This window comes from Corvus kubaryi, unplaced genomic scaffold (assembly GCF_017639235.1).
Source record: "Corvus kubaryi isolate FWS band 111438036 unplaced genomic scaffold, C.kubaryi_AGA036_p1.0 138, whole genome shotgun sequence".
Taxonomy (NCBI): Eukaryota; Metazoa; Chordata; class Aves; order Passeriformes; family Corvidae; genus Corvus; species Corvus kubaryi.
The window spans coordinates 4,183,731-4,203,597 of record NW_024580672.1 but is presented as its reverse complement, the minus strand read 5'-3'; the positions used below and the strand labels follow the sequence as shown (position 1 = coordinate 4,203,597).

The 19,867-nt window shown below is 40.3% G+C and overlaps 1 protein-coding gene across 50 annotated transcripts in view; it reads right to left on the bottom strand.

Moving 5' to 3' along the window:
- SORBS1 (sorbin and SH3 domain containing 1) overlaps positions 1–19,867 on the bottom strand; it is a 164,572-nt gene that overhangs the window by 35,080 nt on the left and 109,625 nt on the right. For 36 of the 50 annotated variants that reach the window (XM_042018691.1, XM_042018705.1, XM_042018692.1 and 33 more), the window contains 10 exons: positions 19,242–19,613; positions 16,182–16,323; positions 11,143–11,172; positions 9,783–9,958; positions 8,962–9,025; positions 7,756–7,830; positions 7,370–7,432; positions 3,621–3,668; positions 3,377–3,506; positions 1,276–1,390 (listed from right to left, as the gene is read on the bottom strand). In XM_042018691.1, the coding sequence (XP_041874625.1) occupies positions 1,276–1,390; positions 3,377–3,506; positions 3,621–3,668; positions 7,370–7,432; positions 7,756–7,830; positions 8,962–9,025; positions 9,783–9,958; positions 11,143–11,172; positions 16,182–16,323; positions 19,242–19,613 (1,215 nt within the window). The remainder of the gene's footprint in view (positions 1–1,275; positions 1,391–3,376; positions 3,507–3,620; positions 3,669–7,369; positions 7,433–7,755; positions 7,831–8,961; positions 9,026–9,782; positions 9,959–11,142; positions 11,173–16,181; positions 16,324–19,241; positions 19,614–19,867) is intronic. The other 14 variants (XM_042018718.1, XM_042018729.1, XM_042018730.1 and 11 more) reach the window with 4 other exon arrangements.

The window sequence follows — 19,867 nt, the reverse complement described above, 5'->3', positions numbered from 1 at the left end:
CACCGCCCATTGCAATAGGCACTAGGATCGTGCTCCCATCAGGAGCAACCTTGTTGAAGTCAGTGAAGGGACACGGGTGTGAAAAGAAGTTGGTTGCAGGATCTTCAAAAAGTGATGGACCTTGATTACACTTGGAAGGAAAAAAGAAAACCCACCAAAATACTAAGGAGAAGCATCAGGTCCCACAACAGACTTGATTCTTACATTTCTATTGATTTAAATTGCTATTCACTCTTGTGTAAAATCCTTGGCAGGTTTTTCAGGAGCATTCCTTTATCTACTCCATGCATGGATCAATGTCTGAGCTGTTAAGGCACAAAGTCCAGTTTACATTTGGAAACTCACTGCAATTCGCATTTCTAATTGAATCCTTCAAATTAATGCCTTTATAGAACAATTATATCTTTATGCACTATCGTTTGTTATACAGTACTGACATCGTTCAGTATTTTCTAGCAGTTTCAGTGTCACACGTGCACCATGGAAGGACACCTGTGGTGATTTATACAGGACCAGCTGATGAGGTTAGCATCATCTCTCTGCCCGGTCCCTTGTCAAGTATTCTCAGCCAAGGCTGCAGAAAGAGTCTTTCGTATGTCCCCAGCTGTCACAATTCACAGCACTGCTTACTAATTGAAATTACTTACTAACTGAAAACCAACGACTGAAATTGGTAACAGCTCACTTAATACTGCAGGTTACATTCCACCATAGCTGGGGAGCTCACATTCAGTCCTGCCACCTCTGCCACAGAAGTGGTGAGATCCAGCTGAGGAAAAAAGCAGCCCAGGGAAGATGGCCATATCCTAATGCGCACCTCAGAGGCATCCATGGAGGCACACTAAAGGCACTCTAAAAACTAGTTCAGTGTTTAAAGCATCAGAGGAACATAGAAACTGAACCTGCCTTCTCTGTTGCATAATGCCTTCAACCCTCCTGCATCAGCTAATGCTGTGCCCTAGAAAAAGTACAGCTGGCAAAACAGCTGCTGAACAGGTCACAGTGTCAAACACGGATTAAAAACTAGGGTTAGTGATCCATACTTAACACGGAAAACAACATGTCCAAAAGGAAAGAAGCCTCTCAATCCCCCTGCACCTTGCTTTAGAGAGAACAAAAATGTTAGGAAGTTATGCAGAGCAGTTTTCAAAATACATCACATGAGCACTGCAATGTAAGCATAAGGAATCCCATCCAAATAGAACCACACCAGCATTTAGAGAGTATTTCATAATCACAGGATAAAGCCACAAACTAGGATAAATCAAACATTACCATCTTTTCGTTGTTCAGAACGGAGGACTTCCCTGGCTGATAGTCATAAATGCTCCTGGGTTCTGCACGGTATTTTCTGGTGTCCACCTTCTTGTCTGGAGGCTCCCAGTCAGTCCTGAGGAAACAAAAATCAATTAACCCAAAATACTGTGGTTTCTTTGGAGACAAACACTCCATTTTGACAGATGCTTTACCCCATTAATCATGGTTTAATCAGGGTACTTTTCCTTAACCCAGGAAAGAAAACTGCTACAAGAGGAACAGTTCAGATTGGGGTCTGGACACCTACTTGTTTATCTGTTGCAGGCAGAGTTTGATACAGCTCAGCTGCTGAAACAATTGGAGCAGAGGGGGGTTATTCTAAGAACTTCCAGTAAACTTCCAGGCTTCTGTATCTTTCCTCACTGGAAACAGCTTAATGATGGGCTTAACTCACAAATATGAACATGTCCCAACTTTGGGCAGAACATAGGTTAAATTCCTTTTGCTAAACTTCTGCCTTTTAGCCACATCACTGATTACCTGACTACCACTGCTCTGGATTCTGAGGGCACTCTGGATTCCAAGAGGAGGTTTCTCCTAGAGACATGAAAGAATTATCTCAGGCTGCTCTATCTTAAGATGGCTAAGAACAGTCCATTAACATATCCAAATCACTATTTTGTGCAATGCCTATACCAGCACAGTTCAAACAACAACAGCCACAAAACATTCAGGGTCCATATCCTACAAGGTCCTGCTGCTCTGAAAATTGGTATAATCAAACACCTCATGCAGAATAACAAATGCTCTCCAAAAAGCCCAGAAAGCAGCCCTTTTAAGATGATGAACTAATTCTGATTTTGCTCTTGGCATGTTCTCTTTGATGGGCAATGTGTATGTTGATTGATCTCACGCAGAATTCACCAAACAAAAGTGAAGCATCTATCTGAAACTGCTGCTCCAGGTTTCCTCTCCCTTACCCTTCTGATCTGGTTAGGGTAGAAACAAACCACTGAGCTGCCTAAACTCTCTCCACTGGCTGAGGAGAGACAGAGACGACCAATTTAATTTTTTTTTCTATCTAAAGTAAGGCAAGATGACAGTCAAAATGATTGGCATACAAACAGTGTACAAATTTCAACAAGAATGAACTTTGCTGTCCAGAATAACTTGATTGCTTAAGACTTCAACCACAGAGAAAATTCTGGTGAGGCACTGGCTTGCCACTAGATAATAGGAAGCATTAATTATGGTAATCCTTTCAGTTGCAAGAGTTTTCTCAGAGAACAAATACACGAATGCCTTCAATTCCTACATAAGGAAGACACATTCTATCAATAAACTTTGTCTCCTGATCCAGTGACCTCAGATGCTCGCTAAAGCATCAATCTCAAATTACAGCATTGCTCATTTGAGGCAGCAAGTGAAAAACACTAAGAGCATGTAGAAGGTGGTAAAGGAGGGAGGAGCAGTTCAAGAGCTGGGAAAATTCAGCAGGACATAAAATATTCTTTGGTCATTCTGCTTTTCCTTCATTTGGTAAATGCATTTTTACTGTTACAAAGAGGTTTAAAATACATGGTAATAAAGCAAAAAATGAGGAGGGAAGTAATCCTAAAGATCAGAAATGACACTGCTGACTAGAACCTACTTCCAATAAAGTTCACATGGGTAAGACTGCTCAGAGATGGAAAACGTAACAAAGTTTTTACCAAGGTTCAACACAAATCTAAATTTTGCTTCTCTATAATTATCACTACTTGTTTGTATTCTGAGGCCTTTACAGTGTCACACTGAGCCAAGAGTCTCCACTGTGCCTATGTGGTAGGCACTGTATAGACACGATACCCAAGGAAACACTCCTCACCCAAGCAGGAGACTATGCAACAGACTGTGTGAGGCCTCATAAAAAAGACAGACAGAATGAGGGACTGGGCTGTGACAATGAAGGAGTTCACTGCTGCCTAGTAAAAGACTCAAGAGCAAAAACTACACATTCAACTTCCAAAAGAGTTTAACTGGAGTTGTGGACCTAAGGCTTCCACTTTTATCCCCTTCCCATTGGCAGCTTTCAGATATTCTTCCAGAACTGATCCATATACAACTTAGTTCAGGTCACCTTTCTGGGCTTGATTTCAGTGATGAAGTACGGTTTGGCAGTGGCAAAGTGGCAGACCTCTTCACAACCTTCTCTGAATCAATATTGTCCATCTCACTCTTGGAGCGGGGAACAGAAAGCTGGGTTCTGCCTGTAGGATAAATCATATATAGGAATATTGGTGAACTGGATAGGAGACAAATAAATACATGCTTTACATGCCCTTTCTGTTTGACAAATTAAACAAGAAATGTGAATTACTTACTGTCCTCAGAATAGGAATAACGAGGAGAGTATGAATCAGAATCTTCATCTGAAAGACAAAAGCATTTTGCAAGGGAGTTGAGAAATCCCCGAAGAAGAAGCAGGAGAGACCCTTTAATTTCTTCTACTAATGCATTGACAATAATTTGAGTGATATGCCCAATACTTACCTCAGGGAGAGTATCCTAAAAAATAAAATTCCAATGAGGTTTAAATTGCATTTGAAAATATTTCCTAGATTAGATATAAATATTAATATACTACTTACACTAATACCTTTCTCAAGGCTCTCAAAGAACTTTCGAAAATAATCCCTTTTTATCATAAAACTCCTCTATATCAAGGGTTAATAGATCCACTTTATCAAAAGCTGAGAGATAGAGAATCCAAAAGCCATAGTCTATGATTAAAATAACTCATTAGGTGCTAAACACAATAATTGAGCTGAGGAGTCCTGCTGCCAATCACATATGATTTTTGTATTTAGCTATTAGACAGCATCCAAAGGAGGGCAATGAAGGTGGTGAAGGCCCTTGAGGGGAAGCCGTATGAAGAGCAGCTGAAGTCACTTGGTCTGTTCAGCCTGGACAGGAGGAGACTGAGGGGAAACCTCACTGCAGTTACAACTTCCTAGTGAGGGGAAGAGGAGGGGCAGACACCGATCAAGTTCAGTCAGGGGAGATTTAGGTTGGATATAAGAAAAATCTTCTTCACCCAGAGGGTGATTGGGCACTGGAACAGCTCCCCAGGAAATTGGTCACAGCACCAGCCTGACAGAGCTCAGGAAATGTTTGGACAATGCTCTCAGGCATTATGTGACTCTTGGGAATGTCCTGTGCAGGGCCAGGAGTTGGACTTTGATAATCCTTGTGGGTCCCTTCCAACTCAGCATATTCTGTGATTCTGTGACTGCAAAGGGATTTGTGAGCAAAAGTATTACTAACACCTCTGCAAGGAAGCTACTAAATGTGACAGAGAAAAAGACAGAAAAACAAAGAAGACGAAGCTAGAATAAACTAGATTAAAAAACTCTTTAAAGAAAGTGTTATGTGAATTTAGTGATGCCAATCAACAGGTTGAAACAATTTCCAAATTTTCTCTCAAGGACACCGATCAGATACTACAGCCAATCTCATCTGGTGGAAAAAACAACCTGGCTAACACAGCTGACCTGAAGTTGCAGTCAAGCCTTCATCAAGCCTTTCAGGAAGACTCAGGGAAGTCTAAACTTCTAGCCTATCTGCTTTAGTTCTCTTGGTGAATGAATTAGAAGGTTAAAGTTCCAAAAAGATGATTATTGATTCTTGGTATGCTTATCATAACCTTCAGGTTAAGAAAAAGCAAAGGTCAATTTTCAGGCCAATTTCCATATTTTAAACCTTAATGACACAAACCAAATATATTACACCGAATTGCTGACAAAAATGACGTTATTCTTAAATATATATTTGGTTTATTCAGATAGAAAAACACTTGGTAAATCATAAAACTCTCAGCAGTCCCTAAAAATACAGATGAACAAATGTCTAGAACTACCTTCACAGCCATTCACCTCTAATAATCTTATTTAGTGCTGGTAAGCAATAAGAAATAATTTTATTTACTTACTTGATGAGAAATATCAATATTCATTATAGCTCATCATTCAAACAAGAAAACCATACAATAAAAAATTCACTTCAGATAATTGCTATTTTCCAATTTCTTATATTCTAATACCTACAATAATGAGGAGAATAGGTATGTTTTGTCTCTGAGTATCTTATAAAGAAGAGTGTCTACATTTCTTTCCTTTTTACATAAGAAATACTGAAACACAGAAATCTGGAACGATTTGATAATGTTAAAGAGTAAATCAGCATTGAGCATTAAAACAACATCTGTTTCTCAAAGCTGCATTCTATCTATGGGACTCTTCTTCACAGAGCAGAAAATCACAAGCTTGTAACTTCAAAATCTGATTCCTTTAAAGAAGAGAGACTGTTTCCCTCTAGATGGTAGAGAATCAGCAGGGTTGGGTTCCATTTCATGGATTGCACACATTCTGTATGTTTCTAGAAACTCTGAATATATTTTTGAAGAGAGCCCAAATCCTGATGTTTCTAGGAGATCTTATGCATCAATCCATTCTGACATTAATTGTATGAAAGTGAGGCTCCAACCCATCTCTATATAAACACTGCCACTGAGTACCTATCTTTGAAATGTTTTCTAAACACGTGTCTTGGGGTGACACATGTACTCCAACCCCTCCAACTCAACATCAAATATTTTGTATTTCTTCTCAAGAAAAGAATCCAAGCAAATATTAGAGCAATGTATCCCCATATATTGAGAATAAAAATTAGTGTTTGGTCCAATAAAATTTCAACTATATAAACCAGCAAATTACTTTCATATGCACATTTCTAAATGCATAGGAGACATTTATGGGAAAACAGACTCTTTAATATACTATCATCATTGGGTTTGCAAACTATGTTAGTCCAGATGAGCAAAATAGATTTTCAAACCTCATTATGAACAATGAAATATTCTCTGTAAAACTCTTTTATCCATTAGTTACTGAAACGGTTTCTCTCTCACCCATACCTACACACCATTCTGCCAAGAGAAAATAACTTACCCTGCATTATGATTTGCAAGGCAGGACCCTTCACCTAGTATGTTTCACCAGGAAGTTATCAAGTGTCTTAGATACCTGTATGACACTTCATCCACATGCATTTTAACAGTGAAATGCACCTTACGTTTCCTTGCCTTCTTCAAGCATCTCAGCTCATATTGCATGCTTTCTTCTTACACAATACCCACCAGATGTTTAAAACAAACATTAAATAAAATGGTTAATTAATAGTCTCACCAGGGTTGGCTTGAGGCACAGGCTAAGTAGGCAAGTTCCTAAATTGCAGGATCTAAAGTGTCACCAAAGCACCAGGTCAACAAGGCTGTCACCAACAACTTCCCAATCAGGAGATGTCTGTACATCCAATGTGTGCAGCAGATTCCAGTATTTCTCATATATAAGTATTTTGCACAGTCACACAATTATCACTGCAACAGATGCTATTTCACCATGCCTGAAATATGACTGCAAAGTATTCTGATTTGAATACAAAGTTTAAGTGAATCTGCTGAGCACATGAAGAGATAAGGTAAAGAGAGTGTTATTTCAAGTAGCAAGATGTGCTGATGAGACCAAACTCTGTCCTTGCCTAGATATGCCAAGTGCACCTAAGACCAGCCCTGAACCTATGTTACCAAGTTATTTTTATTTTAAAAGACTACACTGAGGGACTGATCCAAAACCCACTGAAGCAAGCAGCCTTTTTACCAATATGCTTCAGTGACATTCTGGGTCTGGCCCTAATACTATGTTAATGTTAAAAACCAGAAGCAAATAATTAATAAAATTTATTGATTTGAAAGGAGGGGGAGAAATCTCAGTTAAACCATATCTTTACATGTAAAGTCAGCAATCTAGACATGTTAAATAATCACTGCACACGCAACTGATAAGCGCATAAAACCAAGCAAACCCCAAGTTTGCAGCATTAGTCAAATACTAGTTACAAAGGCAGAGGAGCACTGCAAAACCAAAAAGGCATCATACAGTCAAGGCAAGGCTTAGAGTGCAGCAAATCATTATGAGGCAGCATAATGCTCAGCAACTAGAAAAAACTCCGGGAAGAAAATAAAGGGATAAGGCAGCATTTGTGCAGATAAATATACATGGACCTTTATTATTACCTTCAGAGATAGGACTAGGAGTAGACGCAGGAAACTGGTATGTAGGAGAATAAGGATTGTCTTCTGCAGCAGAGAAAAGCAGTGGATTTTGAGACTATCCACAAGGAAGTGGAGGTTATGCTTCATCCCCCAACTTCTATCACCATATGATTTTATTCCCTACTTTAATAACACTAGGATAGATGGTATCAGACTTTAAAAAAAGATTAATAGATTAGCAAAGGTTTAGTTATTTTATGCATCACACACGAAGGTATACTGGGCATAACTGAATTTCCAGGCAGTGTAACAGAAAGCTAGAACCTGAATCTAGTTACTATTAGGGCACTATAGTACAGTTAACTCAAAGCACAAGACAACAGATACTCTGACTGAACTTCTGGTACCTTCAGTTTTTTGCTGGATTTCAGGAAGTTCAGGAAATATGTAGGTAGGGCAATAAGGGTTTTCTTCAGGATTGTCTAAGGAGAGGAACATGATTTGCAAAAAAGAACAGAGAGGACAGATTTAACGGGGAAGAAGGGCGAGCCAAGAATCCATTCAAGCTGACTGCAGAACAGTCCCTCTCGTGCTGATGTTCTAGCTTGACACAACCTAGAATGCGTCTTTGTTCATTGCTGCCTTGCATGTCTGGGCCTTGTGAGAGATCCTGGAAGCCAAGGGGACTGAACTCATTCTCCTCCATCTGAGCATGGGCTCAAACTGAGCTAAAGAACCTCTGTTAGGAGCAGCAGGATTAGGAAATAGTTCAACCCCTCCTCATTCCATCCGCTACAGCACAGCATTTATCTATGCATAAAGCTCATCAGGACAGCACCTGCAGCAGCAAATACAGCTCCAGTTTGGCATGCTCCACATTTTGCTACAGAAGCACAGATCTGAGCTGCGCTTGCCTGCGTGTCAGGCGGTTCAGAAGGTTCAGTTTGCAAATGCTACTGCAGCCATTTCTCACACAGAAGAAAAATGTGAATGTATCAGCAGTCAGGCATAGAAGTGCGCCAAGGTGGGAATCCCTTGAGAGTGCACCACTAGAACGTTTGGAAGTCCTCACCACAATTCTAGGTTTTTAAAGGAGAATGATAGGGGTTTTGAAAAAGCAGAGTTCCGATTTTGAATTCACCAAAAATTAGTGGAAACCTTTCCACTGGTTTCAGTGAACTTCAAATCATGCTTTGTTGTGCAGATACTAAAGCTTAACAGTATAAAAAGTTTTCTCTTATGCACAGAGATGTTTCAGGGATAACCTACTGTATTTTAAAAGTGTGTGGATTGGGTTAGCTGGTAAAACTGGAGTTCAGGGACCTATTTTCTCCAAGTATGAAATTATTATTGGCTTTTCTGGTCTCAAATAGTATACTTGATTTCGTGTTCACCTTTCAGAACAACTCAGACCTTTCTTTGGACTTCACTGTTCTCTCACCATTGACTTCAAAGATTTCAAATACATTGGTTGAGTTCTGTGGTGCAGAGCAAACACTAATTAACATAAAATGCTTTTATTTAACACTCAGTACAATTCTTCATATGAATGAAACAAAATGTCATCAAGGTGGTTCTTTTAAAGTAAAAAAAACCCATCTGTGCTACAGTACCTCTATTTAGCTGGTGGATCTGTTTGAACATCGTCTTGTACCAGTCCTTTGATCTGTCTGTATTCTATTGGAAAAATAAATATACGTAGAAATAATCAACAATGGTTTTACCAGCCTTCAAAGTTATTCCAAATCTTCCAGCATTGAAAAAAAATTACACTCTGCTATGTGAAAGCTGTATGATATTAATATTCCAAAATATGAATTATTTCACTCAGGTATCTCATATGAGGTTTCACTCAAGTAACTAATAATGAACAAGCTTTGCAGAGGCAGGCTGTAACCTCTGTAGAACTGCAGATTGTATGGAATGTTTTGCATATTAATCTGCTTTGACATCTAAAATTAAACATCTTGCCTATTTTAGTCATACATATCAATTTCCTAAGTATTCAGTGGACAGTTAGAAACATTGAGTGTTTAAGTCATTCCAGACACTAGGGGTAAGAACAGGTTAATAATTCTTTTCATAATTTCCTCTGAACACTGAATGAACGTAACCACATATAAAAGAGGTATCTGCCTCTAAGATGGCTAAAATGAGACAAAACTCTCCTTTAGCTGCTAGATGGGAAGGAAACAGAGGAGCAGAAAACATAATTTTCAGATACTGTGAGAAGAAATACTAATTTTTAATTTTCTTTTCCTGGAGGCAGCTGAAACGGGTCATAGCAAATGGAATAATTCATCATAAAATATATCGGAACTAGAATTCAATCTTCCCTTAAATCTCTGCAGCTGTAGTGAGTTCCCTCAGTCCTAAGGTAGGCAGAACCTAGCTCAGGTTTTTTGCATCAACCACATGCTCAGTGTTGTCTTACCCTCAGTGGAATCCCAGTATCATCGACAGAAGTATCAGCCATGTGGTGAGGGCTCTTGACAGTGCTTCTCTTTTCTTCCACCGCCCTCTTCTCACTTGGCACTGTCTCCTGAACCGGCTTGTCCCGTAGAAGTGCTGAATCAACTTTATCAGAAACTAATCTGTCTGGCACTGAATCTGGAAAGGACAATGGGGGATTTTTACCTCATCCCAGCATTTCACAACATCACCATATTCCGCTCTTTTAAGGCAAAAATCCTAGCAAGTAGTTGATGAGACAGACTGTGTCACTGCTGGCTGTGCTTAGCAGCTAGTCTGAAGGAAATCTCCCAAGAAAATGCCTGATGCCAGCCAAAGCAGGCAAGCATCTCTCAGGTTACCATCACACATCTCACGACAGCCTCAGCTGTCATATAAGACAGTGGAGTATTTTGGTATCAAGAATTGTTCCTTTTAACTAATTAGTAACTCTACAATGTCAGTCTTCATCAAAAAGCACCAGTGATACAGTCTCCCGTACATCATTTTCTGCTGATTTCAGCCTGAAGGTGCATGGTATGTGGTAGTGGTGCACTACTTTTTAACAGCTTGCATTCACCTGTCTGACAATTCCATTTGTTGCAGACAGTATATGATGTTTCCAATTCATTTCCATGCTTTAATCAGAGTGTGTAAACAACAAATGTTGTTTAAGCACACATAGGACATGATTGTACAGCAGTCTGCATAAAGATGGAGGGAAGTAACTAATTTCTTCAGATTGCCTTGCTTCCGAACTGGAATTCCTTGACACTGCCCAACTGACACCCAGAGGTAGCAGCAGGCATCACCAAGGGACTTCAGGTTGCTCTGAAGCTCTACTCTGCTCTGCAGAGCTGTAGCACAGCAACCCTTAGTCAAGGACTTTTTCTATGTGGATTTCCTGGAGAGGAAACACCTGCAATTTTAGTCTGCCTCATCAAGACTTTTGCAAATCCGATAATTTTTACATCACTGCATGCATTGAAGAGAGAAAGACATGTTTATTCACATGCACATTACCATCCTGCCCAAAGCCATTAAAAGTGTAGAAATCTGATAGGGGCAGACAGTGGAGGAAAGGCTCGTGCATAGCATTGATCTGTTGGCACCTTGAGCAAACACAACTATGCCCTGCAAAACTCAGTACTGAAGGATTTGTGTTTAAAAGGTTGGTAAATTTTATGACTTAGGACAAACAGATGAGTAATTTAGTTGTTTGGTACATTTCTTTGCAGTTCCTGGGCAGTGTGTTTGCTAAAGGTACCCCACAAGCTATCAAAGCAGCAGCTTTGCTCCAGCAGAGGCAGCAGCTGGGGAGTAGTAGACCTTTCACATCATACCTGCCAGGCTACTAAGCCTTTTTTGCTGTTCTGTGGTAAAGGAAGAAACAAAACAAAAAGAAATACAGAACAAATGTGTGAGACATAAACAGCAAGTGCTCTGGTGCTGCATTTCTGACAGGCAAGAAATACGCTGTAGAATGATAGCAGCTGCTGGAGAGAATCTGTTTTCAAATACCCTGCCACAGTGACAGCCCACAGTCCCTTCTCCACACAGCAGCCTCATGGAGTAACATAAATCTCATGATGCAGTGACCAACACATTTGAAAAGAGCACTTTTATTTAAATTTTCATTTTTTTCATAACATCGGAGAACGATACATTGGACAGTATATTTGAAAACCAGTAAAAATTCAGAGTCAAGCAACTTGACAACTAACTCTGTTATCATTACCATAAAGTACATTTTGAAATAATACTGCTGTAGCATTTCAAAAGGATATAAGAAATGATCGAGTCATTGTGGGTGTTTGCTGAATCTCATCACATATTACTGAGCCACAGATTCAGTGATTTGTGCACAGACACAGCTTGAAGGCTTTGATTCTCAAAACGGTCCCCTTGGTTAGAGGCTTTTCATTAATGAGTTCCCAGACTGGGATATTTGTGGTATCTCTCAGCAGGTTTGACCACCCTCAAGTTAGTGCTTTCTAAAAGGACACCCAAATGACTTACCCAAATCACAGCTGGGAATAAACCAAGAATGCTTAGCTCTGTTCTCTGCTTTTTTTACTCCCTAGCAATTAACTGTTTTCCTTAAAGCATGAAAGCCATTTGAAAAGAATAAAATACTTTAATTACATAAAAAGTACAAACACTTTTGAAAGCTCATATTGTTGGAGCAAAGATTAAAAAACTTTAATATATTAAACACACCTGTTATATATTAATGATAAACCATGCCATGCAATGCCTGCACGGGAAATAAGTGTGCTTTTGGGTGGCACAGAACACTCGCCAAGCAAGTCTGCAGTAGTAACAAACCTCCAGGTATGTGCTGTTTTCTAGAGGAACCCACCTTCTCTAGATATTTGTACTAAGTGGATCTTCTCAGCAAGGGAGACTGGTATTTCTCCTCAGTGTAGCTCCCTGATCAATACCTCTGAACTTTGCTCTTTAGCCCCAGCTCTCTGCTCTGCTGACCACTGATGGCAGGCTGCTCCTGTTCATCATGCTCATACAATAGCTGCCAACACAGGAAAAAAACCCTCCATGCACCGGATAAGAGGAAGGGTCAGCACTCTGAGCCAGAAGAATAGATGGGAACCACCTGCTGCAGGGTAAGCAGGCCTCCTGGAACAGGTTGCTGTACTATGAGAAACTGCAAGTGAGAAATGCAACAATGGCCATCTCTGAAACTTGGGAGGAAAAATGTAAATGAGAATGGTCTCAGCTTCAGCCATCGTTTCGCAGAGGAGAACTGTGCTGAATCACTGAGCTCTTTTGACAAGAACATGTAGCTTAAGGAGTCAATGCCTGAGAGTTTTTTCCTCTTTTCCACAGAGGAGAGAATACCATGAATTAATAGACTTTTCATGAAAAAACCCAAATGTACTTTTTACATGAAGGGAAGATCTCCTTTTCTCTTGTATCTCTGTGTAGGAAAGGGAGCAGCTGATGGTTAGAAGCAGAAGCAGGAGGTGTCTGCTGTTTCACTCTCCTGCTTGACCTGAGCCAGACTGTAGCCCCTGACACACACCAGCTAACTGAGGCTTTCACTCTTGATATCTTGTGTTCTGAGACTGTAAGAAAAGGCCAAAAACTTGCAGGCTTCTCAGAGAAAGGGTCAAGCCGAGGGATAAAACTGCTGGGAACAGTGAAGGAATGATTACAGATGCCTTCGGAGGTCCCCCAGAAGAGGTAGCACTGGAGGAGACTAAGATTTGAAACCAGTAAAAAAAAAAAAAAGGGAAGAAGAACCAAGTATTTGAGAACACGTTTAGTGCAAAATAAAGGCATTGAAAAGAAAATTTGCTAGAAATAAACAAGAGGATCTGAAATGACTTGCTTATGAGTTTTATTCAGTTGATATTACTGAAATCCAGGAGAAGAACATCTGAGATCTTTCACCACAACTTACTGAGATCAAGCAGACAAAAAAGGATATAATGTACTTTCTGTGTTTCAAATGCCATTATCCGCTTCTAAGTCTCTGATAGTTCCAAACCAAAGGGTCTTAAATGCAGATCAATGAACTAGCAAATAAAGCACAAAATAGTAAGAAGTAATAGTAATAAGCAGGAGATGTCTGGTACAACAGTCCCTTCAGAGAATAAGAGAACTAACTCCCTAAAAAGCAATCAATAATCCACTGATGAGAAAGAAAGTCACATTATCCATCTGGAAGACTAAACTACTAGAGACCTCAGACTTCCTGCATTAAAAAGACCTTGAAATTTCTAATTTACAGGGTATTTCAGAGCATACAAAAGGAATTTTTACTAAACATCATGTTGACATGAAGGAATTGATTTCAGTACCAAACATAATCAACCATTCAGGGGAAGGTGGACCATAACCTAGTAACAATTTGTTATTTGCCATGAGAGCAACCTAGTTTTGAGCAGATAAGGTTCATAAATATGAAACCAAATATGAATCATGTCAGCCAGGACAGAAATTCAATAGATAATTAAGATCTGAGAACCATTCAAGAATACTAAGTTAGCAGATCGAAATTTTAATGCTATGCTGGGATAAATCCTAGATAGGAATGGAAGCATAAGGAACTGCAGGAAACCCTCAACACATAAAAAGATGGGAAATGTACACCTACAAGAAGGCAACATATGCTGGGAAATGAAAGAAAATTACAGTGGAATAAAAGCATTAACAGAATGTCTCAGACTCAAGAATAGGTTTGAGGCACAAGAAGAATAAACAGAAACCTAGCAATCATCTTGTTCTTTTACAAAATAGGCACGATGGAACTGTTAATAAAAGGGCAGGAAAGATGACACATCTGATTACTATTTCCATTCTGCATTTGAAAAAAAAAGCAGGAAAAAAAGAAGCATGATGTCTCACTTTGCCTGATGGAGAAATATTTTCCACTACAACAGTAACTAAGGACTATGCTGAAGAACAACAACTAAGGTCAGACAAAAATGAGCATGTTCATATAAACCACAGTTAAGAGTTTTAGAATAGTTCTCTGCTCTAAAGAGAGCAGTTATGGAGTTATGGAGACTGGACCATTCATCCTCAGTATGTCTTGGAACACATAGGAAACTCTACAGGACAAGGAAGAAAGCAAATGTTGTGACAACCTTTGAAAAACATTAGTCTGATGGTTGGGACATCTGTCTGTCAAGTCAGCAATAATGCCATAAAAATGATTTACATGGGATCTTCTAATAAATACATGGTCGGACACAAACAGTGTCAATCAATACAAATTTGCGACTAAGATGCCTTGTCAAACCAACATGATACATGTAAATTACAAGTTTGACTAATACAGACTGAAAAACAGGGATTAGAATGATATACTTCACAGACATGATCAAATTGCATATCCAGCCATGATCTGTATCACAAAAAAACATGATGAGAGAAGGCTCTTCAGTCTATCAGGGTAAAGTATCATGAGTGCTAATAGCCAAAAGCAATATTCAGACAGGACAAAACCATGAAGGTAATTAGTAAATAGAATAATTTCACATCAGTTCTCCCAGAGCCAGTGTGAATGTTATCATCACATTATACAACTTGGTCTCTCGTGCTCTTAAAGTCTACAGAGAGAAAATATCCTTGTGTTGTATACACTGAAATACTCCAAATTTGATGAAAAAAAATGACCAGAAGCATATACCATCTCGAGAAAGTCAACAAAAAGCTTTGAGATTTAAAAAGGCTGCCTCAAATCATATTTTCTCCTCTTGATGCAGCTGAGGAATCCAGACATGGAGTGAGCATTCAGGAGCACATAAGCAAAGCTGCTTCAGATGCTAGCAAAAAGGAGGAGATAATCCACTCATTACCCTTTTAATCTGGTGGGCTACAGTGAGAACACTATCTTCAGGATCAAAGACTGAAGCCTATTTTTAAAAGGCACTGACAAGAATCTCATGAAGGACTGCAAAGGAGCACATCAATGCTGTAATTAAAATGGCTACAGAATGAGAGTTCAGGCCTTGACCCTATTATCTGATTTTATTTTTTTTCTTTGCAAAAGGTAAGCCACAGCACTAGTGGCTAGATTCCTGGAGTTTCCCAAGCCCACTAGAAATCAAAGCAAACTGGACTGCATCTCTGTGGCCTGTTACAAGCTACAGTCTTTGGTGATGCACAAGGAACTGGGAAGCTGTGGTAATGCCAGCCATCAGGAGAACTAAAAAGGACAAGCGAAGATTCCCTCCAAACCCAGAGGTAAAGAGATGGAACTATCCATTCAGGCTCTGTGAGAAAGGCTTTGATTACTGGGAGTTCTCAAACAAGGCTGTTTTGCTCATATGCAAATCCAGAGCTCAAGGATTACTGCAGTATGTGTTTGAGTTGATCCAGTTACTCATAGTGGAACAAATTGGCAAGATCAAACTTGTGGGCAAGCAGATTATTTACTATTGGGCAAATCATGCTACGAATTCAAGGTCAAATCTCTCCCACAGAGATCTGTAACAGAAAATACAGCTGCTTTCACACTGCAGTAGCTGAGAAGTAGCATATTACCTTTTCAAGCTACCTCAAGTTTCTTTGTGTCTACAGATATGTGGGAGCATACACCCTTTTCACCACAGCAAGACACCTGACAGCTGTTACCTTGCAATACCCAGCTTATTCATATGTCCACAGCCCAGTTAAAAACCTCTCCCCAGCCTCAAAGAGCTTCTGATCCACAGGTTTTAATTAGAAAAAACATACCACTTTCACTTGCCTGTTGTATGTTCCAGTCACTAAGACTTTTTTGAGACAATTTTGTTAGCTCTTAGTAGTCTGGACCTAATTATCCACAGCACACACATTCTCCAGTTCCTTGTAGCCTAACATGTCGTTTGCCCATTTTGAGCCACAATTATCTATATGCAAGTCTCCTTACCTCGATTGTGCTGCAAGAGGACAATAGTGGGATTGACGATTGTGGTAGAAGGATAGGCAGAGGCAGACTTGCTGATGGAAGTGATGGAGGTTGGATAGTCAGTGCCGGGCTGGGGCACTTCATTTAGCACAGGACCTGGGTCCTGAAAAGAAGAGCAACACATCATTAGCAGCGTGCAGAAGGCTGCTACACTGGGAAAATCTGGAAAAAAACCCCTAACATTTTAGGCTGAATGAGAAGCATAATCATAGCAAATTTTAGTAAAAAAGGCATAAGCACAAGTATTACCTGGCTCCTTGTACATACCCTGCCCATTGTTAATGAAATTAGTTTGCTAAGGCAGTACTATAGTTACTTGGTGTTGGGTTTCACAGCTCCAACCCCAAAATAGGGCACTAAGTTCATCTAGCAGACTCTTTGGAGCAAACACAAGGTGTCAGAAATGAGCAAATCTGTTTGGGGGGAAGATGCAGACATCTTTCCCCTGATACATCCACACACAAACATTTGATCCAAGAGTATTCCTTTCACAGCAAGTCAGACATGCAAAACTCATGCAGTTCTGGAGTGAAACAGTATTACTGCAGCTGGTTTGGTAAGAAAAGTCCTAAGGAATTAAGTTAGCACCACCACTCAGGAGACAGTGTGATACCTACCTGATTAAAGTAATGACATAAAAAAGCCCCAAAACTGACAGAGGGTAAAAAGTAGGACTCTAGTAAGGAAGACGGCTTTGCCACTGGAGCACAGATAGCAAGCTGCTCTTGCCCTCCTAAAGCATCCAGGTGCAGTATTTGCTTATTTCAAAGCCACCTCTGATACCACCACAGCTCTGGCTGCTCTGTAGAAATACAGGCTGTGTCAGCAGAGAGACTTTGAAAACTAGCTCACCTTTGAAAAACCTCAGTCCATGGAAACTGGACTTTTGGTGGTGGTAAGGTGGCTAAGATAAAGAAGGGATGACAACTTAAGACTGTGTGTGCATCAGTTTAGACTGAGATTTTTCAAAGCATCTTAAGGAATTTGGACACACAATTATCTTTAATGGGGACTGAGCATCCAAACAAAGAGAATATGGGACAGCAAACTAAATTCCTGCATTCCTGCTGCTCCACTGTCAGACTCAAACGCTGCAAGCCAGGGATCTGTAAAATCAGCTGACTAGTCAAGGGAATTTTCATCACTATTAAAAAAACCCCAAATATGCACAGAATATTGCTCCAGAAAAATCCCTGCTTCCAGATTTTCTGCATAACTGCAACTGCAACTCAGTGCCCTTCATGCACACCAGAATCAGATGAAAGAACTTAGAGCATCAGGCAGGGGACTGAACAGGGGCCAAAGTGAGGCCTGGCACCAGAGCTCACAGACAAATCATAGTGACAATTGGCCATAACCAGAACAAGCACCTACAGCCTCTCCAACCTTGAGGGGAAATGGGGAAGAACAATTTTGTTCTGTTGGATAAAGGTGATCTTGCTTCAAGCAGCAGCTGGTCAGGCCATAGATATTTCATGGGGACAGAAAAGAACCAATGGTCTTCAGAAACAGACCCAAGAGAGAGACCCAGCCCCATCTTTCTGACTGCGGTAACAACAATAACAATACAATTAGAGAAAAGGAGGAAGAGTCAGGGAAAAGTGTGAGAAAATGCTGTGAGCTTCACTTTGATAACTAAAACACAAATAAGAATCCCTCAAAGAAAAGGAATGCTGGATCAGGATAGGCTCAGCAGCCCCAGAGAAGTCACCAAAGAGGGTGAACAAAGACCATGTAAACCATTGTGGAAAACAGCTCTGTGACCATATGCCTGAAGTGAGCATGTCCAAAAATGTTTCAAAACTCTCATCTTAAGAAAGTCAGGTACAACAAAATTTCCACTGCTCCTCTATGACTTGGATACCTCCTGATTTTTTTTCTAGAGTCTGCACATAGGCTCCATTAAAAAAAAACCAAACCACAAAACAACCCAAAAAACCATCCAAAACACAAACAAAGAACACCAAACAAACAAAAAAACAAAGTAAAACCAAAACAACAAATCCAAACTTTCATTCACTGCTCTCTGCAATAAAAACCCTACCAATTTTAATAAAAGTTGAAAGGCCAATGCTGAGAACTTTTGAAAATGTCATCCTTGGTTGTTATTTTTCTTTCCCCCAGCCCACGTGCCTGTTTGCTAGATCCCTATAGAGTCAAAGGGCAGAGCAAGCATCATCACAAGAGAATCCAGTTTCTGGTGAACTTCTTCCTTGTCCTGACAAGCAAGCATAAAAAAAAGTGGCTGTAAGACTTTCAGTATGAGGAGGGTAGGGTAGTTTTTGCCTGCTCTGCAGTTTTAACTGAGAGATACTTTTCCTCCTTGTCCCTAAGGACTTTTTAAAATAAGTGATGAGCTTAAAGAGAAACAAAACCTAACCCAAGAAGAACACCGTAAATTCCAAGTTCAAACTCCTGCGGACTGAATTATTCAAAATTTTAAAAGATGAGCAATTCCAAAATGAAGAGACACTCTCTGCCTAATCTACCACATAGCAACTCCATGCTTGGAAGACTCTTAGTACAGTAACTGATCTTATAACTTGTAGGTCATTGGACACTGGCAGCAATCTTACACTGATTTTATCAGGGATTTGTGTGGAGACCATATGGTCATGTGGCTCCAAATGGAACAGAAAGCCAGCCCTAACCTTTAACTGGTCTGCTGTTTTCTGCTTTAAATGTTATTCAAACACAATTAAGGATGCTATAAAAAGAGCCTGAAGAGATCAGTTAGTTGCAGCTATTCCGTGAAGACCCTTAAGGTGTACATCACCCAGCAGAACAGGCACAAAGGGAGACAGTCAAATGTTGTGAGAAGTCAAAAGAAAGTTCAAAGCTGCACAAGGCAGGCAAACTGCATGCACTAGCACAGGATGCAAACAGGGTTTCAGTTGTCATGCTGCTGGCAGGGAGTGAGTCATCACTCCTCCCTCAAGTTTAGTATTGCAAGGAGAAAGTAATTTTAATCCAGGAATACAAATTTAGGAAAAGGGCGAGGAGGGTACTTGGCAAGCTTACTGTATGTGAGACGACTCCAGTGATTTCAGGCTTCAAGCCCCTGTGCAAAGCCCCTGTGACTGGAGGGACAAGTGAAGGTGGTGATGAGAAGAATGGCAGTTTCGGGTAAACAGAGGGTAATGTGCCAGATGTGGAGGGTGCTTGGTTATGGTGGGAGCCCTTCTGGAGATGTGGGGGAATGAAATCGTCTAGAGTTGGAAAAGTCAAGGGTGAGCCAGGAGAAACAATCTCAGGGAATACGGAGCCTTGCCCAAAAGGAACCAGAGGCGGTGGTGGAGTGCTGGAGCTGCCTTCTTGTTGTCTGTCTGGATTAACCTGGAGGAGGGGGACTACTATAACTCCAGGCTGAGCTGAGGTGGTGGCAGTGGCATCCTGTAGGAAACAAGGTGTTGTTATGTATTGGGGGAGATCCGTACTTTAGTCTAATGCAGCCATATTGTGTCATGCAAGGAATGTACCCAAAATGATACAAAGCCCCAGCAGATCATCTTTCCTTAAAGAGACATACTACTTCTGCTTGCAGCCCTGTCCTCTGTGAACACAACATGTTTTCACAAAAATCTTCATTCCCCCTCACCACCCCTCTTCTCCAGTCCTGTGTAGTGAGGCTAAATCAAACCAAAGAA